This window comes from Mustela nivalis, assembly GCF_964662115.1.
Source record: "Mustela nivalis genome assembly, chromosome: 3".
Lineage (NCBI taxonomy): Eukaryota > Metazoa > Chordata > Mammalia > Carnivora > Mustelidae > Mustela > Mustela nivalis.
In genome coordinates this window covers 43,951,336-43,978,463 of record NC_139022.1, presented here as the reverse complement: position 1 = coordinate 43,978,463, position 27,128 = coordinate 43,951,336, and the positions used below count along the sequence as shown (strand labels likewise).

At 45.1% G+C, this 27,128-nt stretch overlaps 1 protein-coding gene across 1 annotated transcript in view; it reads right to left on the bottom strand.

The window, feature by feature from the left end:
* Window positions 1-6,090: 6,090 nt before the first annotated feature.
* Window positions 6,091-27,128, bottom strand: part of PRDM6 (PR/SET domain 6) — a 105,158-nt gene continuing 84,120 nt past the window's right edge. Inside the window, exons 6-8 of the mRNA XM_082724361.1 lie at window positions 22,311-22,653; window positions 13,712-13,888; window positions 6,091-7,080 (exon numbers count right to left, since the gene is read on the bottom strand). Of these exons, the coding sequence (XP_082580487.1) occupies window positions 6,966-7,080; window positions 13,712-13,888; window positions 22,311-22,653 (635 nt within the window). The 3' untranslated portion in view covers window positions 6,091-6,965. The remainder of the gene's footprint in view (window positions 7,081-13,711; window positions 13,889-22,310; window positions 22,654-27,128) is intronic.

Here is a 27,128-nt window from a genome sequence, read left to right as displayed (position 1 = left end):
ATTTATTTGACAGAGAGAGTGAGATCACAAGTAGGCAGAGAGGCAGGCAGAAACGGGGAAGCAGGCTCCTTGCCGAGCAGGGAGCCTGATGTGGGGCTCGATCCCAGGACCTGAGATCATGACCTGAGCAGAAGGCAGAGGCTTAACCCACTGAGCCACCCAGGTGCCCCTGGTGTGTGGTCTTAGAGCAGGAGGCAAGGGGGGGCAGGCGGCAGGGTAAAGAAGCTGCTAAGATGAAGTACATATGAGAATGGGATAATGATAGTATCTTGGTTGTAGAGATACTGAGGATTAAATCAGATAATCCATGTCAAGCGGCTAACAGTGCCTGACAGTGATGGCACGGTGTACATTGCTCTCAGTATCCCTGTCAACAACTGGAGAATAAGCTCACTTCATTTTTCTATTACAATTTGCTTAAGATTCTTTTTTTTTTTTTAAAGGTGGGGGAAGGGCTGAGGGGGAGGAAGAGAGGAAATCCCAAGTAGACTCCACACCGAGTGCAGAGACCGATGCGGGGCTGGATCTCATGACCCTGAGATCATGACCTGAGCCGAAATCAAGAGTCAGGCGCTTAACCCAACAGAGCCATCCACCCAGGTGCCCCTCAACAGAGTTCTTTTAAGCACAACAGTAGCATCTCGATACAGAGGGAAAATAGTTCAGTAGTTTTACATCTTTGCCCTGTTTTCTGACATATTTTTGTTTCTTGTCGCTTTTTATATTGATCTGGTGAAATAGCTGACATCCATTAGTTAAAAGGAGAAACTAAATAAATATTTTCGATGTTAAACACAACCACGAGTTACAGGCTAACCACCTGTGGCAAGGCTTCCGCAGGTAAAGCAAAGCAATATCCTTCCCAGTCTGGCTCTCCCCGGCCAGTTGTCCCTGACAGCTGATCGCTGGGTTTGCAGAATTTAATCGTTTTTTTTTTTTTTTTTTAAAGATTTTATTTATTTGACAGGGAGAGATCACAAGTAGGCAGAGAGGCAGGCAGAGAGAGAGAGAGGAGGAAGCAGGCTCCCCGCTGAGCGGAGAGCCCGATGCGGGACTTGATCCCAGGACCCTGAGATCATGACCTGAGCCGAAGGCAGCGGCTTAACCCACTGAGCCACCCAGGCGCCCCAATTGTTTTTTTTTTTTTTTTAAGATTTTATTTATTTATTTGACAGACTGAGATCACAAGTAGGCAAAGAGGCAGGCAGAGGGAGAGGGGGAAGCAGGCTCCCCACTGAGCAGAGAGCCCGATGCGGGGCTCCATCCCAGGACCCTGGGATCATCACCTGAGCCGAAGGCAGAGGCTTTATCCCACTAAACCACCCAGGCGCCCCCAGAATTTAATCTTGAGAGGCCTGAAATGTGGATCTTCCCGGGACTCCATGTTGTTATTCTGTGGTAGTTCAGGTAAGTATCAGTGATGGGGAAACCTCAGACTCTCGGGTGGGTAAGTACGCAAACATCATGTCACTTCATAAAATGTCTCCAAACCTCTTTGCCTTTTGAAAGGCTCCTGACAAATGAATGACATTTCTGGAATGTGCCGTTTCTCACTTAAAGAAGTTTATCTCCTAGGATCTTTCCAGATTTGATGTCAGGAATCACTAAATGTTATGGGAAATAAAATTAAATTCACAACCGGAAAGGAAAAGAGGAACATTTCTGAAAACGTGACTGACTTCTATGCAGGTGGCCTTTGTAAGAGAATGACAGACTCGCTCTGAGCCCCGAGGCTGCTGGGGCTGCCCAGAGTGACCCACGGACCCCGTGCTGTTCCAGAAAGGCCCTGCTTTTTTGAGATGCGCCAGGTTTCCCATTTCCAACACCTCGGAAGATACATGGGTTTGGGTTTTTAAAACAGTGCAAATACAGTAATGATGCTACTTCTACCATGAAAACCAATGAAATAGTAGCTTCTTACATGTACAACTCTTACAACTAATAGCTACCAATTCGTTTTGCAATGATGCACCAGAGACCTGGAGCCCTGAAACATGTTGCCATTGAAGAGGAAGCTGCATTGAGAGCTAGATGGTGAGGTTCAAGAACAAACTTAACCAAACAACGGCTCTCCATAAACCAGAGGCGAATATCCAGGCTGACTTGCTTTCTGAAATGCCCGAGTAGAACTGAGGGGCCCCCACCTCTGAGAGTCCCATAGCCACACCCTGGGGTGTGGGCTGGGGACACGGGCTGCATGGTCAATCTTGTCACCCATGAGGCCTCTCGGACCCACACCAGGTCTGCATGGTTCTTTCCCTGAGCCACTCCACCCCGTCCCTGTTTGTCCACAGCTTTTATCACTGTGGAAAAGGGTCATCAAATCCCTAACACTCTGACTCTAGTCTTGGTATCTTGACACGGACGCTAATAACCACTGGTCCAGTGGACCAACTAAAGACAAGGTAGTGGCATATCTTCATTTGTCTTGAAATACGCTACCTTCTGGTCTCTAGCTGTGTTTGCAGCTCTCTGATTCTCAGATGCAGCGATCTCTGGGACTTCACTAAAATAACAGCGTAGAAAACTACAATCCCTGTGCCACAAGCCAGCCACTTACAAGGAGAATCACATTTTCCCGCCAACGGTTGCTTACATGATGCCACTGAAAGCGAACACCAAAAATGGGATCTTTATCTCAAGGAAGAGTTCACTAAATATGTGTTGAGGAAAAGAATGAAATGAGGAATGAGGCAACTGATGCAAAGAATTCACGAGCTGGCAAGTGTTAGTAAATCTTTGTATATCCAGACTCGAATCAAGCTTTCCCAAGATACAACACAATAAACTATAAAGCCCTCGGAGGAGAGAAGTGGTAACATAATCTTTTTCTGTTATGTTACACCGGAAGTCTTTCTTTTCCCCACCAAATGGCTGCATTTGAATGGATGTTCAATAAATGTTTAACTGAATCAAATTATACAAATTCTGCAAGATGTAGGTTCACAACTTGAATTATCCACACAATAACTATGTAAAAGTATATCCCCCCCTTTAAAAAAAAAAAGTCACTTTTAAAGATAAAGACAATCAAAACAAAGAGCTTATCTTTAAGAAAAAAAAATCATGCACATTTCCTGGGGAAAATATTTGGCCTTACTTGAGGTTACCGAGATTTTTCTAGAAATGTGATGTTTGCAGCCCTACTTGGCATTACCCTTTGGCTCAGACTCTTAGCTAGACAAATGAGCATGTGTGAGGATGGTACATCTTATTCTGGGGGGAGAACTATTCACCCTGGAGAGAAGAAAGCACACAGGGAATCCGCCAGGAGTCAAACACCGATTCAGCAGATAGCCTCCCCCCCGTCTCAGTCATTCAGAGCTTTTACTCTCTTTAGGCTGTCATGAATTAGGAAGTTAGTTGCTAATAAGGGAAACGGGCAAATCTTTGTGACTGCAGTTTCTGCCACCCATTTTCAGGTCCTGTGTGAGTATCTGCCAATTTTTAAACAAAAACACTAAAGGAACAGTTGGGAGATTTTAAGGAGAAACCCCTATTTCAGTACATACTTCACGTAAAAGCCTCTGGGACCCAAACGATGTCAAGACCTGCTTCAGGACTCTAAGTCAATTTACAAGTGGAGACCTGTCTTACAGACAGACAGCCGAAGCTAGTCTGCTAGAAACTGGCAATGGCTTAGCAACGTGACCATTAGGAGTGTCCCCGATTTTCTATTTGTTAAAGAGAAAATACTTCTGGCCAAGTTTGGTGGGAAATACAGGCCAAAAGTCTGCCTTACTAAGAAAGCAGGGATGGGAGTGGGGTGGGAATAAGCTTAAATGGGGGGAGAAAGCTAGAAGAACCTTCTGGTTTAAAAAGGCTACCGCCAGGGGCGCCTGGGTGGCTCAGTGGGTTAGGCCGCTGCCTTCGGCTCAGGTCATGATCCCGGGGTCCTGGGATCGAGCCCCGCATCGGGCTCTCTGCTCAGCCAGGAGCCTGCTTCTTTCTCTCTCTCTCTGCCTGCCTCTCTGCCTGCTTCTGATCTCTCTCTGTCAAATAAATAAATTAAAAAAAAAAAAAAAAAAAAAAAAAAAAAAAGGCTACCGCCATAGCTACCGCCATACTAAGTGGGACCTTGGGATCAGCTGGCAAGACCACGAAGAGTGAGAGAGACCACTGTTATGGAAAGTTACCGTGGCAGACACCAAGGGAGGAGTGAAATCTTCTAATTTCTGCACGTGGAGGCCACGGGAAAGGAGAAGAGTACATTTCTCTCGAAGAGTGAAATATGGCAAACGGCAGAACTGATTGTTCTCACTGGAAGAAACCGTTAGGGACGTACAGGTGCGTCCCTGTACATCGTCATGTTCAAAACGTACAACCAAATGCTTCTGCCTTAATCAACAGAACAGCTTACTCGTCTGTATAGCCGATCTGACACTTTCTTACAGGTTTTGGATTCGTATGGCTCCATGTTCTTTCCACCCTTCCCAATGGTACACATTTTCGGCAAAGGTCTCCATCGTTTGAGACAAAGAGCTATAAAACAGAAGACATTCCGATCTACCAGACGGAACACTTCTATCAGCAATGGTTACATAGGAGCACAGAATGCTGGAGTTCTAGGACAAAAAAAAAAAAAAAAAGAATGCAGGGAGGGAATGTTCTAGGTTATCTTGGACCATGGGGATCGGGATTGTTCCAATCCCTCTTTGGAGCCCACAATGTTACAGATTATTTTGAGATATAAATATATTGTGGAAAAGAGAAATAACAAGCCCCAAATGGAGCCATCTGGCCCCTACGAGAGCCCACCAAGACTTAATTACAGTTTTAACCTGTCCCACAAACATGACCCTTTAAGAGTCAATCTGGAATGTCTGACTTACACTAGCGAGGTAACCTGCATGAGAAAAATCCTGCAGGCCCCTTTCTCCCCCAAAAGATGATGTCTTGGGGCACCTGGGTGGCTCAACGGGTTAAGCCTCTGCCTTTGGCTCAGGTCATGATCCCAGGGTCCTGGGATTGAGCCCCACATCGGGCTCTCTGCTCAGTAGGGAGCCTGCTTCCTCCTCTCTGTCTGCTTGCCTCTCTGCCTACTTGTGACCTCTGTCAAATAAATAAATAAAATCTTAAAAAAAAAAAAAAAAGATGATGTCCTGGCCTGAAAGAATCCTTCCTTTTCTTTTGCTGGTACCTTTCTCGCCCAACCCTCCCTCCTATAAAAACCTCCTACTCAGTTACTCCCAACTCCTGGGAACTGGCAAGCTAGGACATGGCCCAATTCAGGAATCCTTTAATAAAGTCAATCAGATCTTCAAATTGCCTCGATTCGGTTTTGTTTTTTGACAACATATATATAAATAAGTTACAAATGTAATTAACGAGGCCCTGTGTTCCTCCACTTTCAATGGGACACTTGGGTGCTAAGGGATGGAGAAGCAAACTTAGAAGGGAAGGAAGATGTTCTGAAAGCCAAATCCATGAAGACCAAGTAGAGTGAACCACAAAGTACCCTTGCCTTCCAGGAGCGAGTTCTGGGTCTCATGTATTTGTTACGGGAAGACCCTGGGAGGTCTAAAAGATAAGGGAGTTTCTTAAAAGACTGTGTCCCGCTGTCGGGTGATCAGGGCATCTACAAGGTGCATGCTGTCCCTGCTGTGATGCTGGCAGGAGTGGCGGGTTCTTCTCAGGTAATAGATCATTCTGTGGGATGTGCCCTGGAGGGACTGGGCACGACCGTCAGGCTGCCCAAAGACCAGTTCACTCGCTTTCCTTGCACTCAACCAAACAGTGAAATTATGGACACCATCCCTCCTCTTTCAACAGATTAATGATGAAGGAAGAGCCTTGTCAAGGGCCAGAGGAGAGGACAAGGTAATTCCAATGGATAAAAGGAGCGGTTCCCACGCGGTCTGTTCTCATCCCAACCCTCTGGGATGGCTCCTCTCACTGTTTCCTGGATTGGGCTCCTGTCCCTTATTTTTGCAGGAACATTCCCCTGACACTGCAGAGGGAGGAAAGGGGTCTCCCAGGCTTCACCTACGGGAGGAAGGAAGAGGAAAGGGCCTCCACAGGGCGCTGGCAATGGGGCTGGGCACCCGTCCTGCTCACACATTCAACACCTTCATAGACACAACGAAAAAATTCCTTGAAGCCTCATACCTTCTATTTCAGCTTCAGACCGAAGAACTTTATTTTTTGTTTTGTTTTTTTAAGCTAAAACGGTACTGAAAACAAACTCTTCTCGACTAGCCGCTTCGGAACAATATACTGTATTATGAAGCTCTGTACATTTTCAATGTTTTTGAGATCCTGACAGGCCAAAGGCAGGTCCCCACTTCTCCTTGAATTCTGAAACCGAACCATCTTCTGCCTCTTCCAGGCTCATCTGCATCAAGGCCAGGCCGCGGAGGGAAGGAGTGGCGTAAAAAGTGCGTAGGAAAACACAGAAACGCACCAGCCTCAGGGCCCACGGTGGCATTGACCTAGTGGAGGCTCTGGCGTCTGGTTCCACGGTCCCGGCGGGGCAGCCGCATCGGCCCCCTCCCCACCTTGAACCCAAGAGGCAGGAAGTGGGGGGTTGGGGGGAGCTGCCGTACAATGGGTCCCCTTGAATCATGCTACTAAAAAAAGGTGCAATGAGAAAGAAGTCCCTGTGCATTCCCAGTCACAAGTGTGGGCAGAAGAACCCACAGGATTCCTCCCTTTGGTATTAAATAACAGTTTAAAAAAGCTTTTTAGAAACAAAGCAAATACACGGTGGGACCGGACACGGGAGTCGTCCCAGGTCAGTCATCCACTGAAACGAGTCTCATCCCTAGTCATAAATAAATAATCTCTGTCCTGGTCGGACTTCCACGCCAGGATCAATATCTCTTAACATCTTACTTATTTTATTACTGCTTTTGGTTTTCTGGGACTGATTGAAAGTTGCTCAGAGGAAATCTTTGGTTTTGCTTAAGTGTCCATGACATTTAATCATGACTTCCCTTGCAGTTTAATTCCAACCAGTCAATCAGTTAATCCACTTCAATTGATTCTGGGCTCTCGGTTATTGGCTTGCACTCATTGGGCATCCGCTGGTGCCGGCTCAGCTGCGTGGCCTGCGTGAAGCTCCTTTCACACCTCTCGCACCTAGTGGAGGCAAGAGAGAAAATTGAGACCGGGGAGTGGGGCCTGCAGGGTGATGGGCTTCCTCTCATCCTGCCTAATGAGAACCGACACTCCAAAGTGGCTTCCGATTTTACCGGCTCGAGAGGTTTAATTGGTGGCTCCGTCCCAGGCCCGGAGGGCCAGGACTGGACAAAGCCCGTCTGGTGCGGAACAGAGGGATCTGTCAATAGGCAGGGGGAAGGTGATTTCTCCAGAGAGCCCTGTCCTGCTGCAGCTCTGATCACTGTCAGTTCAAATAGATAAAGAACAAAAAGAGATTTTTAGGAGTGAGCCATCAAAGCCGCAGCTTGTCTGCAGTTTTCTGCTCCGTAACCCCAAAGAGAAATGGACGACAAATAGAATTTCACCTGCTGCTAATTTAAAATCGGGGAATTGTCCTCCGAGCAGGCACAGCGGCTCAAGGGCCATCCCCTCCGAATGTGGACGGCGGAGGGAGCGCGAAGTCAGTCTGCGTGACTATGGGCAGTGGGGGTGGGTGGCTGCTTTGGTGTACAAGTATCACCAAGCAGCCACAATTGGGGGGGGGTGCTAAAAGAGTTGTCTATAGCGTGGGGTGGGAGAGAGACGAATTCACCATCAGCCAGAAGAAATCCACCTCCCGAAAAGGTACAGGCAAGAATGACCCTGGAAGCCATAATTAGGGGGTCAGTGTGTCTGATGAGGAGAAAACTGGCATCCTCCTTCTGGAAAAGCTCCTGTCTTCAACTCACACAACAACAAAAAAATTGTAACCTAGTGACGCTGAGCTCGACCCATCTCCCACGCAACCCACTCACTAGTTCGAAGGCTGCTCAAGCCACAAAGAAACTAACGCGTGTGCATGTGCACACACGTCCAGTGGTGGCTTCCAGCTTTCCCGTGGTGGCTATGACTCCTGGCTGGTTGTCTCTGGTTATGCACACACGCAAACTAGTGTAGCAAGCTGGCACAAACTGTGCCTTCTTGTCACTGCCCTCCACACCTGGGCTGCCTGGAGCACTGGCCGAGACCCGCGGCGGTTGGGGGGGCGGGGTACCGTGGCCACCACATCATCCCCTTAATGTCTTCTCCTCAATCCTTTGAAGAAAAGGATATTCAGGAGCCCTGCAGATACTTGTCCCTCTTGAAAATAACACAACCTTCGGTCTCAGGTCCCTGAAGGTTGGGGCAGAGCTATGGGGTTGGGGCAGAGCTCTCAAGACCTCTAAAGCCTTCACCACTCCATTGTGTGCCATATGCCCTGTTATCTGGGGAATAGTCCTCTCTTCCCTCCCCGACTTTTTTAGTCCACCCTACAAAGTGCCTTTACCTAAAAGGAAAAAAAAAAAAAAAAAAAAAACCATGTCCCTCCACTTTGGGGTGTTCTTGTCTATTTTTTAATGTTGGGAGGCTGGGGGCTTGACCGTCACACTGGGATTTTCCAGGGCTCCCGTGCCAGCTGCATGTGTCAGGGTGAAGAAGTTGTGTTTCTTTGATTGTCTTCCCAGGAATATTTTTAGCAGCCTGTTCCACTGTTAAAAACTGCACTGTGATCTTGACAAATGTATAATGTCAGCTTTAATGTATCAGACCTATCAGCTCAATGAAAATAACTCAGAAGTATTGATCAGCTAATGATTTTTGGTGTATTCATTAACGTCCATGGGCAGCTCATCCTCTCTCCAGAGCCTCCCGAGGTGCTGATGACATGTTAGCGAATTGCTGATTGTTTATTAGAAAACTGATTAGTTACTGGATCAGTGTGTCCAAATATACTACCTTTCACGGCTGAGAAACTTTCACATTATTATATTACTTTGTAAAAAAAAAAAAAATTCTGAAGCTTTAGAATCCACTTCAAAGAGAATTGTTGGAACACTTACAAGGAAAGACCATTGACCTGGGGTTGTGTTTCTGCACTTCTCATCCTGGGTATTTGAAAAAAAGAATCGGACATAGGAAGTTCTGTGCTTCATATAAGGCCAAGTGTACATCTCTATGTGATAATTAAATACCTAGATTAGACAGAGACTTTCCGAGGCGAGTTAGGCTTTTCTCTAGCTGTTTGCCTAAGTGGCCACACAGATAGTTACACCCCCGGAATCGGAAATCCACAAAGTCCACGCTGTCGGGCTCCCGAGATGCTCACTGAAAAATCACCTCCAGGGTCACCTCCTCCAAGTGCGAATGAAAACACATGCAGATGTGTGTACCTGTGTGGGCTGGTTTCTTACCAACCCACTATGAAAGTGGAGAGAAATAGATAGAAAAAAATATTCTTTTTCTTTTTTAAAAGATTTTATTTATTCATTTGACAGACAGAGAGAAACCACAACCAGGCAGAGAGGCAGGCAGAGAGAGAGAGGAGGAAGCAGGCTCCCCACCGAGCAGAGAGCCCGATGCGGGACCTGATCCCAGGACCCTGAGATCATGACCTGAGCAGAAGGCAGAGGCCTAACCCACTGAGCCACCCAGGGGCCCTGAAAAAAATATTATTTTAAAATAAAGGAAGAGCCTCCATTTTACATTCATTACTTTTCATTTTAGAAAAGTTCTCTTCCTGAGGTCTTTTTATAGTTGAATAAAACTCCTCAGAAAGACATACTTCATGCAAAAGCCTGGGGCGGCAAGTCAGAGCTAGACTTTGTCTGAGTTGGCATCTAATGAACCCTGAGGTCCAACCCAGATGGGGGCCTGGGGACCTCTGATCCTGAACTTCATGCGGCATAGCAGAATAAGAAGGAAGGAGAGATGGGGGTAATGAGCCAAGAGCAAAGGAAGGCTCCTGCGCAGGGGTCTTCCTCTCTGCGCTGATGTCACAGGCTTCCAGGGGCTATCACAGGGACACTGAAGTGGAAAGGGATCTGAATACTTCAGGACATAGAAAGCCTCCAACTCGCTACCAGTTTGGGTATCTTAGTTAGATTTGATTTCCTTTTAGATTTGAAGTCATTCTTTGCTTTATGTGATGGTTGGCTGGATTATCGGTCCGGGAGCCTCACAATTACCAGCGGAAATTGACAGATGCCGAAATGACACCAAGTTCCATTACAAAGAAAACCTTCAAGAAGCTTTCCTTTGTGCCTCTGCGGCCTGTCACCAAATATGTCTTGGACTGAACCAGCCTGTGCAGGGCTTGGGGATACAAAGTGCTCAATGCCGATTTACTGATGTGCTCTTTTCATATGCTCTGTTGCCTAAGTCTTGTTAAAAATATCAGATGCTCTTTGGAATAGCCTTGGATTTTTTTTTTTTTAATTTTATAATGAGCCACTCTTTACTTTAGGCAAAGATGTACTGATGAGTATTTTCCCCTGCTTTTTACAAACATGCAGAGAAGAGCCTTTCATATGGGAAGTCCTGGTCTTCCCATGCTCCAAAGCTGAGCACAGAGGAATTTACAAGGATCCAGACAGAGCAGAGCAGAGAGCAGTGCCTGTCTGAAATCTTCAGAGGTTATGTTTAGGAACAGGGAAGGAGAAAGGAGTCCTCACTAGAAAGAGTAAGTTGGAGATGCCAATTAATATTCTTCCTTTTTCCTTGCTTTGGTTCCTTTGCTGTCAATGACTTCCAGTCCCACCAAGACAGTCAAGTCACCTGCCAACAGGCCAGTGACCAACCTGCTGCTTTGGGGGTGGAGTGGATTCCGGTGGGATCTCAGCCAACCAGATCACGAGACAAAGCCTGGACCGAGACTCTGATCTCTTAATGCCAGATCTTCTCCAGCCTTCTTTGGATGGCAATAATCTTGATCTGCTGACACCCACATCCCAGCAGAAGATTTCAGATGTTGGAAAGGGCCCTCCCTTGTTGTGGCAGGCTCCTGCGAATTCTGTGAAAGCCTCTGGGGCCATGGTGGGTGGGACAATCTGGGGGCTGAGCCATTTGGGGCATCTCCGTGGAAGCTGCCCGAGGCATACACTTTAGGGGTCTACATCTTTATGAGGTCCTTCCCCTCCTTTGTAACATTGTTTAAGCCAATACCCATTAGTTGAAATAGTAAAATTAACTGTGGTGGCAAAATCCGTTTTATTGACTAATCGGCAACAAAAGTTTTTTTGAATGTTTCTTTTATGAGCTTGTAAAAAGGGTATATTCCTAATATTTACAAATGTCCGTGGGATGGATATCCATGAGCTATGGTGAGAAGCTTCCCAAAACTCCCTTGGGATAGTTCAATCCTGGATGGTCTGATTGTATATACTGAAAGGCTGAGCTTTCCATTTCCTAGAAGATGTTTAAAACTTGCACTATTTACATGACCATACACTTGGGTCTCCCCTGGGAATATATATTTGATGAATCAAAAGAAATAAAACCCACCCCACCCTACATACAGCATGTAGCCACCTGAATATGAGTAGAAGCAGAAGGAACTAGAGCGTGTAGCTAGAATCTAATTCAACCAAACCATACGATTTTCTTAATTTGTTCTCCCAGTGAAATTAGGTGATGGTCACAAAAAACATACTTTAAGAAAGGAAAAAGATGCAATTATTAAAGCCCCTCAAATATTAATCTGACGAATTAAAGTTAAAATGGCAACTCTATTGGAAACATGACAAAAACAGGATGTTAGAGGGGAAAAATTGAGTGGAGTCAACGAGGTTACACATAAGTAACACCTTAACATTAATAGAAATCTATTTCCCATTTTGACCCTGAAACCTCTTCAATTAATTACTAAAATCTATTTACAGAGCAACAAGATCAAAATCAATCTGATTCCTGGCACTCTCTCCGTCGGGTTGCCCTCTCCAACGTAAGGGGCCAGAAGGATCGTCAATCCTCCAGCACCTTTGCTTTTGAGAAGCTTTCCTGCTCCAAGGCTTGGCACTTGGGTGACTGCCCTTTTCCCCATCCAGAGCAGTCATGAAGCCAGAATCTGTGGGTCAGGCCTGAGGGCAATGACAAAGTCCACAGTGCGGGATGAAAACACCTGTGACAGGAACTCTAGCATCTGCGCTAACCACTGGCCCCTAGGGTAGATTGCAAAAAAGCAGTCCCTCCGGGCTCTCAGAACCCCCAGAAGGTCCAACCTGGCTGGTACAGTGCAGGTTTGATTTTCGACCTCTTCCTGTCCCCTTAGTCAAAAGTTTTTGTGCAGTGTACAACCTGCACCCATGTACACAGACAAAAATTAAAACTCATTTGATTATCAATATCATAAATTAAACCATGATGAAACTAGTTAAGGATAATGAATAAAGGTAACTAAATTGTGGGGAGGTAAGTGAAGATGACAGCTTTTATGAGTTCTTCCCTCTGGTGGCAGACACCGAGGCAGGCAAGACCCAGGCCAGCAGACTCTGCTACCCTGAGACAAGCTGAGCCTCAGGCTGAACACCGGGACAACAACAGACCACACCAACAAGTCCAAAAGGGAGATCATGGGCTATTAGACTCTACAAAGACTTGTTGGCTGAGACGGAGCAAGTGGATTTGTCTCCCACTGCCTGAATTATTTCTCTTCTTGCTTGATCTTGTCTTATAGAAAGTAAATAGTCTACATCTCTGTTCTTCAGAGTTTCCTTCCCAGCCAGGAAAAACCAAGATGGCAAATGAATAGAGATATGTGGAGGGGTGAAGAGAAAAGAGTTGATCACAGAGACACCGGAAGATCGTCTGACACAACCGACCAAGTCAAAAGTATTGGTTCTCACTCCCAAACCTTTCCACATGTTGTGTGGGCTGCCAGAAATGCCTCTCTCCTTTGTATGCCTGGAAAACTCCTACTCATCCTTCAAAACCCATCTTAAACATCATGTCCACCAGACAGCACAGAGAACTCCCATTTCTGGGCTACCCTGCAGCACTGTATGAATATAGCTTACTGTTCTTCACTTTCATACTTTTCATCCTATGTTGTAATACTTGCTTATTAATTGGGCTCCCCCATAAATGATGTGGAAGACTGGGGGAGTGAATCTCATTCACCTTTATATCTTTTACACCTAGCTGGGTACCCAGCACCAAAGCAGACACTCAATAAATATTTGCTGAATGAACAGCACATACAAAAACAGATGAGTGAGTGAAGGAACAGACCATCTTGCACGATTCAAATGTCTGCTGTTTTTATGATTGAGCTGTATCTAGAACAATCTCTCTCTGGGGAGCTCTTACCTTGCAAAGTCCTTGGAGTTTAGTCCTACCTTTTTCCACATTCTCTGAATCCTCAAGAATTCAAATGTACCCCCTGTGTGGTTGTGTTTCATTCGGTTTTGTGTCACCAACACAGTAATTCTGAGATCTGAAGAGTACACTCGGAAACCTACAAGTGGGCTGCTATCACAGATTTAAGCCACTTGAACAGATAGGAAAAGAGGAGGACAAAATCCACCAGAATCCTGAAACATTCAGGTTTCCCAAGGGATGACTCTTTAGATGTCCTAAACCGGGGTCACCTCACTTGATGGTCATGGGCTTGCTGGTGGTCCAAAGGTGGCACCTTGTGGGGGCTCCTAGCTTAAACTCTAGAAACATAGATCCTTGGGCACTAGCAAGAATCTTAAAATGACTTATTCCTACTTTCTTATTTTTCTGAGGAGAAAACAGACCCAGAAAGATCGTCCTGTGTCCATGGTTGCACAGCTTGAGAGAAAAGGAGGTTCTGCGGGTAGGCTCTACTTACTTGAAGGGCTTTTCTCCAGTGTGAGTTCGGATGTGGTTGTTAAGGGTGGTGGCCCCGGCGAAGGCACGACCACAGTAGCCACACTTGAAAGGCCGGTCACTGGAGTGGGTGACCACGTGGTTCCTCAGCTCGGACGGTTGTGAAAAGGACTGGGAGCAGTGACCGCACTGATAAGGTCTGAAATAAATAAAGAGACTGCCTGGTCATTACCGTCTGTCATTCAGGGCAAATCAGCATCGTGAGTGAAGGGCCAAAGCTTTCTGGTGACATTTTCTCAGTTTTCCAAACAGCACCCTTGGGCTCTGGCTGCAGGGTCCCCTGAGACCCGCACATGGGGCCACGGGGACAAAATTCACAGAGCTTCTGAAGCATTTTAATTCCCAAACAGGTATTCCTTTCTGGATTAACCATATCATTTCAAGAACCCGTACTTTCTTGTTTTTATCCCCACCCGAGGCAAGTATTAGCGCACTTTTGGGAGCATTGGGGCTCGATTAAGCAGAACATTAGAAGAGAAGCTATGTAATTGTTGCTCCTAATTCTGTGGCACTTGAAACTCTTCAAAGTGCTACATCAATTACCTACTTTCATCTTCACACTAATCCTCTGTGGCAGGGAGAGCATCTGTTACTATCTCTGTCAGTTCAGAAAACGCGGGATACACTGTCCTCTCAGGAATTAAGTTCTTGAGGCCAAGGTTACTGTACGGTGTGGGGATTTGATCCTGGCATAAACATGCAGAGAAGGCAGCAAGCTGCCTGCATGTTTTAATAAATACACAACTGCCTTGGGGTCTGCAAATACAACCTCAACTCGGGGTCACTGGAGAGTTCATGGACGAACCCAGGTGTGTAACCAGATCTGTCTCTTTATAAAAGCAATCCTGACTTGTGCTTAATCTTCACACAAATGCACACACACTAATATTTATACCCCGGGTCTTCTCTTTAAACTTCAACTCCCCAGTTTAATTCGGTGGCAAGCAATGACTTAGAGCGGCACAGAAATGACGGGGTGTCACTGTGTTTGCAGGAGGGAGGACGGTGATGTGAGGGCAGTGGAAGGAAGTTGTGACAAGGACCTGATAATTAGCAAGATTATCAGAGAGCATTCTTTCCAGCTCAGGAGAAGCACATCAATTTGGGGTTTTCATAAAATAGATTAAAATTCTGTCTTCTCTGCGTAAGTTCTGCTGCTGACTGACGCAGAATCTGGGGAGGGATGGGAAAACCTGGGGGAGTTTGCCCCTTTAGAAGCTACCGCACATCATTCTTGGACAGTGCTCTCATTTGTTTATTAAAATTCTGGTGAAGAAAATTAAGAATTGGTCACGAGGGATGGCAAAGGCGCTGGCAAAGTCCTGGTTGGTGGCCCAGATATTTCCTGGCTGAGTTTGAGAAAGCCAGTGGCAGATGCTGACTTAATTGCTCTACCTTCCGCAAATGCGCAAGCTCCAAAGACCAGGAACCAAAACGAAGGGCCAGGAGACAATGGTGAGCGAGCCTGGACAATGATTCAATTAAGTGCAAAATAAAGTGGACCCGCTCATTTGTCAAGTGAAGTGCTTAATTGTGGCTACTTGCCTCACTGAACACCAACACTATTATTTTACCAGGCTTCAGCGCGCTGAGCACTGATTGTAGAATTTTTTAGCTTGATTAATAGTCCAGGATTGGTCAATAACTCAATACTATACAATTTTAATTACTTACATTTAGAAATCTATTTAACTGCTCTCAAACAAGTTTCAAAAAATATATAGAAGCGTCCTTGGTAAGGAGTTTATCAATCTTGATAATTGCACGTGCGTGTTATTAAATAATGCTTTGAACGCCATTAAAATTTCATATACACAGAAAGATCCCCCTGCCAGATCTGGCCTTTGTAGTAACCACTGACCTTAGAGTGTGCCTCAATAAAAGAATTCTCTCAGGAGTCCACTTTTTTAAATGTTATGGAAGATTATAAACAAAATAATTTATTAATATATGCTATATCCCCTGACAATTGATTTTTCTAATAGTGAAGGGACCATTAACAGTGATTAGCCTCTGGTTACCTATTTTTAATAGCTATCACAATAAACAATAAGCCACTAAATAAAACCAATTAATCTCTTCTTTTTTTCTAAGTCCGCTGTCAGAAGTTGGAGAGATTTATTTCCTATAGTCAGAAGTCAATCCATTCGTTTTACGTTAATAGTCGCCAAGGCAAAGATTTGCACATGGAAGAGCAGAAATGACCCCAAGGAGGCTTATCTCGGATTCTCCTATCAAGGGAATCCCAAGGGAAGGCATAGAGGACTCTAACACATCCCCCTTGGCCAATCCTGGCCCAAGAGGCACTTGCTAGGTATCCAATAACCTAAGGCACGGCTTTATAAAAACCTTGTAGCATTAAGCGGGACTGAATGGAAAGGTCTAGAGAAAAGGGGGAGACAGCAAAGTGGAGACCTGCTTCAGCCGCTAGCATCAGGCAGCTGTGGGACTTGGACGAGTCAACTCAACTTCCGGATGACTGTCTCCTCTCGCTGCTAAGAGCGATACGCTGAGCTAGCTGTTCTCCTGCATCTCATCGTGTTCTGCTCCTCCTTCCAGATCATCAACAACCACGTGCTGCCTGGGGATCTTTCCAAGACACGGCCCCACGAGACGCGGCATCAATATTATGACCTCCATCTTCTACTGCATCTACAAGACAGCTCCCTGGACATGGAGCCTTCTAAGATTGTGTGTGTGTGTGTGTGTGTGTGTGTGTGTGTGTGTGTGTGTTCATGCTCATTAGAATACAAACCATTTAAACTTACTTAGTAAACATCCGAGAATTCAAGGCAACAAGAAAATCTAGTACCAAAATGTAGAACTAAACCTTACTTTAACTGATCTCAAGAAACAAAGTGATATACTTTCATCCTTCGGCACCTTGAAGAATAAGATTTTATACCAAATGGTTACATTTGCCTTAGCAGAAGCTGACTTTAGACACCATTCAGAACTAAAACGTATACTCTAGCTGGCACTGTAGTAACAGCTTGTCTCTCTCTCAGCCTAGAAATCTACAGAAACCCGGCCTTCAGAAACTACAGAAGCCATATCCAGCAACTAGACAAGATTCCTTCTTTCCCTGGATTTTTGCTATTTCCTAAAAAATGAATAAAAGGAAACAATCTAAAAGTAATTTTGACACGGAACTGCATTGTTGGGCTTCACGTAAAGACAAAGGCCTAATTTCAAGACAAAGTGAATTCTCCAAAACTGAGGGCAGGGCTCAGAAAAAACGATCACCACTATGGAATCTTCTTTGGAAAAAATGGCCAGAGGGGTTAAGACTCACAATTTACACCTGAAAGGCATGGAATTCATTGCCATTACTCAGCTTTTTATTCTGATGACTAACATTCTCGTTAATTTGTCAAGGTCTGGCCAAACGGCAATCCAGCAATTGTTGCTAAAACGGTAGATACAATCCATTTCAACTCCAAAGTTCTTCCTCCCTACCATCAGGAGCTCAGGACGAGGGACATCATGGAGGGCTGTGTTTGGCTTTTCTCCTTCCGGGTTCACAGCTCAATGGGATTCTCCTTCCTTCAGCACTTGGATTCTCCCCAAGTCTTCATCCACAGACATTTCATTATTCTCAAAAGAAAGGCAACCAGCATTCCTCACACAGGGATGACATCTTAAAGCCAGAAGAAGCTCATGGCTTTTTTATGACTTGAGACATCTAGCACTGTTGTCCGATGCTGGAAATGTTCTGTGCCTACGCTATCCAATATGGAAGCCAAGAGCTCCATGGTTTAGGGCCACAGTTCATGGCATGAGAAATTAATTACTTAATTTTGATGATTTTCAATTTACCTAGCCTTGCGTGTGACTAGTGTCAACACAGAAATATCAAGGCTTCATGGAAAACGAGAAGGTGTCCCATACTCAATAATAAAAAAAGAATAATAATAACTACAAAACCGACAAAGCCTGGGTTGACCTAGTGAACATTTATCACTGTGGGTCCATTTTTAAGCAGACAGAAAGTGGCGAGACAATTTTGTACATCCCCGGGCACTCTCTGTGACTGGCACTAACCCTCCCCAAGATTCCCCTCCAGGACAATGTGCAATTCATTTGCTTTGAGTCTGTAATTGGTTTGGTGTACACAGAGCAGAAAGGATGAAACATTTAACAAAATTAAGTGTGGTTTGGTTTAAAATATTAATCTTTGGATTTTTCATTCACGGCAACAGAAGCCTCCAGGACAAATGTTGTTCGGCTGGGCCCACATTCTGTCTCTGCCCCAAGTCAAGTCCGCCCTCATGCAAATTTCACAGGACTTCAAAGGGAGCACTTCTTAGGTCCCTGCTGGCTGTGAGGAGGGAGAAAAGAATGCAACTCGACCGAAGGAGGAAAGATTTCCGGGAAGTGACAAAAGTACGGAGCCAAAGGACCTGGAGAACATGGAACCCTAGAAAGAAGAGAAGCTTCCCAGTTGGGATTGGGGAGCAGGGGTGTGGAAGGATGGAGGAGGACAGCGGAACACAGGAACACGGACGCCTTGCTAAGAAACGATTATGGGGATGGGGATGGATTCTCTCCAGGCTCCTCCTACCAAACAGCACCTTGGAGGGTCGTCTTGCCCTCTGGTACCACCAAACCAATCACAGATGATGATACTGAACACAGCACAAATGTGAGGAGCTGATGGGGTACCCAGAGGCTAAAAGGCAAACAGAGGCCACACAAAAATCAAAAAGGGGACAAGAAAAGGATGCAACATAAAGATAAGCATTATAACGACACTTTCTGCTGAAAATAAAAAGAAGACATGGTCATCCGAAAATAATCCACCGAGATTGAAGGCGTTGCTTACCCCTTTCTGGAGCCCCCCCAGTGGGACTGTTCAAAGTTTCTGCAGCAGAAAAACAGAAGAGAAAAGGGATTTCTAACCTCCTGGTTCAAGCAAAAGGGATTTAAGCCATCCTAGGCTAGGTCATAAGCTAATGCAAAACCCCCAAGTGTTTATGAAGTTCCGATGTAAAATTTTGGTGGATCTACAACCTAACAGCTTCTTCCCTTTGAATTCACTCAGGAAAAGACAAAGTCAGTAACTTGGGAAAAAGGAAGAAGAACATTGGAGGTCTGTTTAATACTAACAGACAAAAATCAAGAAATAACATCTCTGTGGTCCCCGGACCCTCCTGGACATGTTTTTAATCTTTAATGCTAATCCCTATCTGGCCAGGTCAACTGAAATTTCTTTCTGCATTTAGTGTAAATAATGTAGTAATGAAAAATGGTAATGCTGGCAACCCTAGGTGTCCCCAGATCTTTTTCTTTTATATCAAGGCAGAGACTTTTTGATGGTCTCTCACATGGAAAAACTCACAAATACAGTCTCTTTGATGAAGGTTCAAATGTCTTGGATTTCATGGCCAAATATTCTGTCCGTTGAGTGAAAAATCTTTTGGACCTCAGATTCAGGGGCCTGTTTCAAATTTGGACCTGTTTGAAACTCTAACCTGTTTACCCTCTGACTTTGTCTTCGATGTCTCTCTTTTTCGCCTCTGGTGCTAGCAAAATTTTCTTATCAAAATAAAAGCATTTGAGTTTTTCAAACAGAGGGGAAACGGTCTCTGACTGGCACGTCCTAAGCTTTGTCACTGCTGAATGGGCACAAACTGCCAAAGATGAAAAGCCAGCTCGTTTAGGAAGTCAATACCTAAAGAAAATACGAACATTCAGCAGTTGTAATTCTCCCCATGGATAATAAGAGAAAAGGCTCCAAATTTCAGGACCATCGTATAGAAATCTGATGCCTCAATTTAGTTCTGGATATTTCTCCTATTTAGCAATTCACTCATGTGGTTAAGTATTATGGAGAATGTCTTTTGCTTCCAGACTTGGTAGTTCCGAGACAGCATTCTAGGGTCTAGAACAGAAAAGAGCTCTTCCAGTCCTACACGCTAAAAACAAATTGGATACCTAGAGAGAAACAAGTGCATCCAAGGGAGTGGGTATCTCCTACTCTTTGCCCCTTACCTCCAATAATCAATTTGAATACAATGGGAGTAATTCAAGCATCTCCCTGACAAGAAGCAATGTACCTTACTACTTTGCCTATAAAGGGCCCAATTTTCTTGAAGTCATAAATCTTGAATTCAACTGATCCATGAATGACGGTGACCACCTTTCAAGTGTTGAGCAACAAAGCTCAGGGAAGGGAGAAGTACAAACCCACCTCTTGAGTAATTAGATCCCACTCTGCCCTTCTACCTGGGCACCAAGTGCCCACCACTGTACCTTATCTGGGAAGGCTGGCCACACCACACTTGGGGATCTGAGTCAAATAAGCCCACGAGGATCTCGCACAGGATGGAAATCTCACGCTGTTCGGACTTTTGCCAATAATTCTAAATTAGCTTAGAATCTGCACTGACCAGTGTATCGAGATACAAAATGCATTTTGTATAGGTAAGTTTTCTCCATCTGTCAGGTATTTTTCTGGCAGTTTATACAGATGCTTTGCAAATGATGATACTATTATTTGATGGGACAGACTTCCTAGGGACTTGAACCATAATACACATATGGTTTTCTAATGTAATTGGGGTTGGATAAAATAGTCTGTTTCAGTAACTATTTACTGCGACCTATTCTCATTGTCTTATGTGATATTCAGCATGAAATCATACTCAAAGCTAAGCTTTGAATTCCAATATCCAGAAACTTCCAACCATCATTTCATTTCACTTTGCATGTTCAGTTTTTATGACATCAGTGCACCTGTGCATACAGCAGATCCAAACACATCTGAATGCACTCGATTAAAATGTCGACGATCACACAAATTAATGCATCTTTTAATATTTAAAAAACTATGAAAATGCAGGGTGAACTTTAGATAGATAGATCTTAAAGCTCTATGTACACCTGCAAGAGAGAGGAACTTTCAAAGAAAACACTTTCTGAGTGAGGAAAACATTTTCAAAACTTTCCTAACTCCTGTAAAGCCAAAAAGTACTAAGATGTTCAGATCTGGTGATATTTTTACTAGGGCTTCTCCTGTCAGAAGTAAAAGATTATAAAGACCCAGCTGCTTGGGGCACCTGGATGGCTCAGTCGATTAAGCGTCTGCCCTCAGCTCAGGTCACAATCTCAGGGTCCGGGGATTGAGTCCCAGATCTGGCTCTCTGCTCAGTGGGGAGCTGGGGAGTCTGCTTCTCCCTCTCCCTCTGCCTGCCGCTCCCCCTGCTTGTGAATTCTCTCTCAGTCAAATAAATAAAAATCCTAGAAAAAAAAAAAAAAGACCCAGCCGCCTTAACACCCATCATGCAACCATTTCAACATTAATTACAGCAATGCTCTGATGCTTAAGCAAGTGGCTTCTAGAATGGCACAAATTAAAACATACACACATATAAATGTATGTGCTTATGTACACTAAAAGGGACTCTTATTCTAGAAGAGATCCATCCCCTCTCTGCAACCCCTCCACTCTCTGTGTCCCTGATGAGTTTTCTGCATGGCTGGGAGGGGACAGCCCGGTGTAGGAAATAAAGCAGAGAGAATGAGTGACTTCAGTGAATCAGTGGCCAAATTAAGAAAATAATTCAGAAGACCTGCCTCCGAGTCTCCCATCCTCCTTCCAAAAAATTCTATCCGGCGTTTCCATGCAAAGTGCGTTTTCAAGGCTATTCTTGGATATTTGGGGTTTAATCAAATTTTTCACAGGACATGAAGGAGAGAGAGAGAAAACACACTCCTTTTTTATGGAATTATTTTGATTTTTGTCTTTTGCGCTCCTAGCTATCCAGACTGTCGAATAAACCAGTTCTGATTCATAAATAATAGTTCCATTATATCTACTGTGCCACTCGTCAGAGCACCTGAAATTTTAATTCACTTGTTCAGCTAAATTTCATCCTCAGTTCATGGCCATAAAATTCTTTATTGACAAACTTTCAAACCAACTTTGACTCTGAGGTATCTAGTCAACATTTTTCTTCTGTGTGGATATTAGTTTATTGAATAAGTGGCATCTGTTTTCCTCCACATCACTGGCCGAGTAGGTATTTCCTTTTGACAGCTTTGCAGGATTTATGGCTTTGCATGCTCTGAAGAAAAATAGTACTAAGCAAAAAATTCCAATTCATTACCTCTTAGTACTTAATTAAGTTCATACCCACGGCACACTGGAGGTGAACCCTGAAATGCCTGTGACAGCAAGCAGAGCAGCCAGCTATATTATCTTAGGAAGACAGAGAGGATTCTGATGAGCTTGACCTCATTTTTCCAGCTATGATATTCAGGCGTGCGCCGTCTACTTTGCTCCCTGTTGGTCGTGGGCAGAACAGCGTGGACACCAAGAGCAGAGTCCTCCCCATAACCCACAGCCCATCTCGACCATAAAGTCCAGCAGGGGCCCCACCATTTATCTGTGCCCTTCCAGAACGCACACACCTCCCATCACAGGGTTCTCCCCCACCCCGCCCCTCCATAGCCCCCACGCAGGCACAGTGCGGCCAGAGGAGGCGCCCGGATGCCCGGCGGGCAGAAGACAAGCCATGCGGTCGCCCTGCGTGGGGAGCAGCGAGACTCGGGGTTACCTGTCGGGGTTCTGTGTGCACACGTGCATCTGTAGGAGGATCCGCTGCGTGAAAGTCTTAAAACACTGGCCGCATTTCCAGAGATGCCAGTCGCTGAACTCCGAGTGGAGCTGGCTGGTGGAAGTTGGGCTCGCGAGCACTCGCTGGTTTTTCACGTTGATCTGGTTAAATCCTGATTCCATGGGCCCGGACTTGTCCAGGAGAGAGAAGTTCCTGGTGCAGGGAGTCTGCGGGAAGACCACGGAGCGCTGCTGGGTGGCAGGGGGCAGCTTGCCGCTCTTGCTGAACGGCTGCAGGACGTCCTGTCTGCACATGGCCTCCATGACCGTCGAGGGCACATTTACTGGGAGAACAGCAAGAGGGTGACAAGATCAGTTTTGCCGGCCTTGAAAATAAACACAATAACACACACTTAAAAAAAAAAAAAAAATCCTACAGATCAAGATTTTAAAATTTTTTCTGAACTCCAAAGTAACACAGTTAGACTCTTTGCCTCAGGGGGTGGGGGAAGCAGGCTTTTTGCAAATTCCTAGCTCCCTCAATGCCTACTTATTTAGCAAATACTATACGTTCAGGATTGTTGGCACGCTGTCTTTGCCTCACAGAGTTCACTTATGGGTTGAGGCATAAAGTCTTCAGAATGAGAGACTCCACACTGCCTCTGAGGTTTAGAGGGTGTTCAGAAGGAAAAAACAGCAAAGGAGGGGGAGAGAAAGGGTGGCTGCCCACAGAGGGTAAACATGAGCAATGCTGAGAAGGTAGAGATCCAGGACCTCGGGATTTCAGGCCTTCCACTGGACCTTGCCAGCACAGAACATTCCAGAAGCATAGGCTGAAAGATGAAGGGAGCAATGTGAAAGACACCTGGAGACAGAAGTCTGGCACCTTGGTGGGGTGGTGATGGAGACGGGCTGACCAAGCAGGAATGGGTTCTCAACACCGTGGGAATAAGGGATATAAGAGGAGGTAAATCTCAGAGGCTCCTTAAAGTCCAAATAAATAAAAGACATCAGACCTAGGAAACAGACACAGAGTGTTTCTGTACAGAGAGTGCAAGAAAAGTGTTCAGGGTGGGTTTGAGTCAGGTGTGATTTACAGACAGGGTGCAGCAACTAAGGTAAGAGTAGGGGTGGGGCAACAGAGTAGGGTGCCGGCAACTCGGGTTTTGGAATCAGAAAGACCAGGGGTCAAATCTTGACTCTGCCTTCTGTTAGCTTGGTGTTCTTAGGTAAGTTATTTTAAAAAACCCACAAAACTCCCTGTGCTTCAGTTTCCCCATCTGTAAAAGGAGGCCAGTGGGAGTAAGAATCCTAGAAGTAACAGGAGCATGGCGAAGTGGTTGAGATGTCCTCTATCTTAACTCCACTACCTATATCAGTCTTGGGATGGATGGCAAGTCTGAAAGTCGAAATCCCCAATTTTGTCCTGGGTGCAACGTAAAATGGGTCACCCTGAGGATTAAGTCAATGCATAGACAGTATTTAAAAAATGCCACGGTTGCCACTCCACAGATGTGGCGCCCTAAGGAGCACGGGGTTCATCCTGAAACCTCCTGTTAGGACATGTAAATGAGACAATGAAAGCGTCCCCCATGAGGCCTCCCATCAACGGTAGCCACCATCCCCACCACTATAGCGAAGAGACTGGAACGAGGGAAGATGGGTGTGGACTGCAATGGTGGGGAAAGAACTAGAAGTAAGAAACACTTCTGAGGAAGGGCAACTAAGAGAGGTGAAATCGGTTTCTTGTTTTAAGTTGTTATGATGCTAATAATCTGGCTCATGTACTTGCTGGTCAGCTCACATGGGCAGAAGGGATCAGAACCTAACACACTTTGAAACTACCGTTCTTGTTTTAAGTAACTCCTGCATCGATAACATGCATTTATTGGTTATTTCAGGGGTCAAAGAGATGAAAGGTTACAGGGTGGGCAAGAGAAGAAAATCAGAGACCTAAAAACTGGAAGAGGTTGAAGGGCAAAAAGACAGGGGGTGGGAAGGAAACCATGGCTCTGGACCACTGGTTCAAGGCCACATGGAAGAACACAGAGGACCTGGGGGCTTCTGTCCTTCCCTGCCACAGACCATCACGAAGATGCCTATGTAGCACACAAACTCAAGCAGTTCAACAGCAAAGAGCGAATGGTGGTAGGCAGTGACCATCAGGAGGCTCCATGTTTGGGTGGACAGGGAGGTGCCATTCTCAGTGGAGTGCGAGTAGATACTTTGTTGCCATTAAGGACTCTCCAACCCAGAGAATGTTCTGTAGAATTTTGATACAGCTATGCAGCTCTATCAGCTATGATACAATGATACAATGATACAACTATGATACAAATCCACCAAAAGGAACAGCTCTGTTTATGGGGCCCTGGCAGCATGGCCCATTCTGCCTTGGGAAGGGAAAAGAAAGCAAGAGACTGACAGACCTGGGGAGACCCTAGGGTCTGTGCAGCAGAATGCACATTTATACTCATAGGAGAGGCTCTTAAAAAATTAAATCAGGAATGCCTGGGTGTCTCAGTTGTTAGACGTCTGCCTTTGGCTCAGGTCATGATCCCAGAGTGCTGGGATGGAGCCCTGCATCAGGCTCCCTGCTCAGCAAGGAGTCTGCTTCCCCCTCTCCTACTCCCCCTTCTTGTATTCCCTCTCTGGCTGTCTCTCTCCCTTTGTAAAAATAAATAAATAAATAAATAAATAAATAAATAAATAAATAAATAAGACTCTCTTGATAGGACCTGGACATCTGAAATTTTAGAAACTCCCCCAAGTGTTTCTCATGGACCATCAGGTTTGAGAATCACGGATCTAAACCAACCCTCTCTTCTTATGAATCAAAAAAGCTGAAGCCCCAGAAGGTCCAATACTGGCACCTGCCCAGGGTCACACAGGCAGTTAAAGACAGCTGAGCTGGAAGCTTTAGCCTTCTAACTTACAAGGCATTTTTTTTTTTTTCTGGCCACACTTGTATTTTGTCACTGCTCACCAGCTGTTTTTCAAAAATAAAAGGAACATTTTATGGCCAGTACAGTGTTTTCTGTGTGTGTGTGTGTGTGTGTGTGTAACTATATCCTATAAACATGTATGTCATATGCTATATATACACCTTTACACACCCATGTACACATTCATGTGTGTCTGTCTTTATCTTATAGGTAAATATTTACGTGTAATTTTGACCTCTGAGGCAAAAGTGTATAATCAATATGAAATCTGTCCACACATTTCAGGCTTCCAAAAATAAAAAATCACTGCACACAGACTACTACTCTAAAAATCGGCACTGGAAGATAAGGAGGGATATTTGACACAGGGGCTTAGTCCTTTTCTAGCAAAAAGTAACAGCAGCATTGTCAGATCAGGGCAGAACCCGTTTTGTGTCGCCTGTTTATAACTAATCCAGAAGCGACAAATTACCGGGGAACCCACACATTTTCAGGCAACTCGAAGCTCTTGCAGGGTGGTAAGCGCCAGACCAACAGGAAGGCACGGTGGAAAGATCGTCGAATGAGGATACCACTAGCACGCATGAGAGCAGGGTCACCAGCCTGAAGCTTCGCCGTAGGAAGAGGAATATAATGCCTTTGGGGGAAATTAAAGCAAAGGCGACTTTACGTACAGATTGTAAATTCTGACTTCTCACCTCTCCTGAAAAATAACCTAATAAATTAATTTTCCCAAAAATGGTTAAGGTCACATCTCCTTTATACGAAGCATGAGAATTGGTGGGCAAATGAATTTAACTTTAATGACCAATGTCAACATGGTAATAAAGAAGAATTTACACCAGTTTGTATAATAATCTGGGATATATGGGATCCGAGGTAGTAGTAGTGTCAGGCAATAACGGTGCAGATGGCTGGAATTAAATTATGCTCTGTCTCCTTATTGCCTTCTCTATGATGCCTGAGAGCAGAGGTCATACGCTTTTAAACTGTAAGCAGCAACAATGAGACACTATTTCCCTTTTGGTATACACTCCTCTACTCTAAGTATGACTCAATCCAATCCTGCTGAATGAAATGAGCATGTAATGCAGAGAGAAGAAAAAGTAAGGACGGGAACAAAAGCAATGCATCTGAGCTCTAAACTGTCCTGCAGAGCTTCTACACATTTCCATAAGACCCTAGAAATCGAGGGAGGATAACTTTTCATTTTTTATTTATTTTTAAAAATATTGTATTTATGTATTTGACAGAGAGGGAGAGAGAACACAAGCAGGGGAAGCAGCAGGCAGAGAGGGAGAAGCAGGCTCCCCACTGAGCAGTGAGCCCAATTTGGGACTCGATCCCAGGACCCTGGCATCATGATCTGAGCCGAAGGCAGATGCTTAACTGATTGATCCATCCAGGCACCCCAGCTGTCCCGAAGTATAGCTTTTTTAAAGCAGGACTTAAAGGACACTGAAAGCTGTTCTTCCTGAAAGGCAGCCTCGCCGCTGCCTACAACAATTCAAAGACACAGGACCTTATCAGAGAGGGGACAGCCCATTGAGACAAATGCAAGATGCCCAGAGATGAGTAACCAAAGTGACCTGACAATGAAGTACTTTCTACACAGACACACCCGGCTCGTACAGTCTCTTCCGCCTACCAGACAAAGATGAAAAAGTAGAGAGCAAACTCTCCAAGTCTGAAAGGATCTAGTGTCAAGGAACCACATGAACTCCTCCAACCCAGGCTAATGAAAAGACTGGGAATGGCATCTGCAGAATCCCTAAAACAAACCTTCGTCAACATTCATTCAGCCCACAAATACCTAGTGAGCGTCCGCTCGGTGCCTAACACCCCTGGTGCTGCGGGGTTCCAGCAATAAGGAA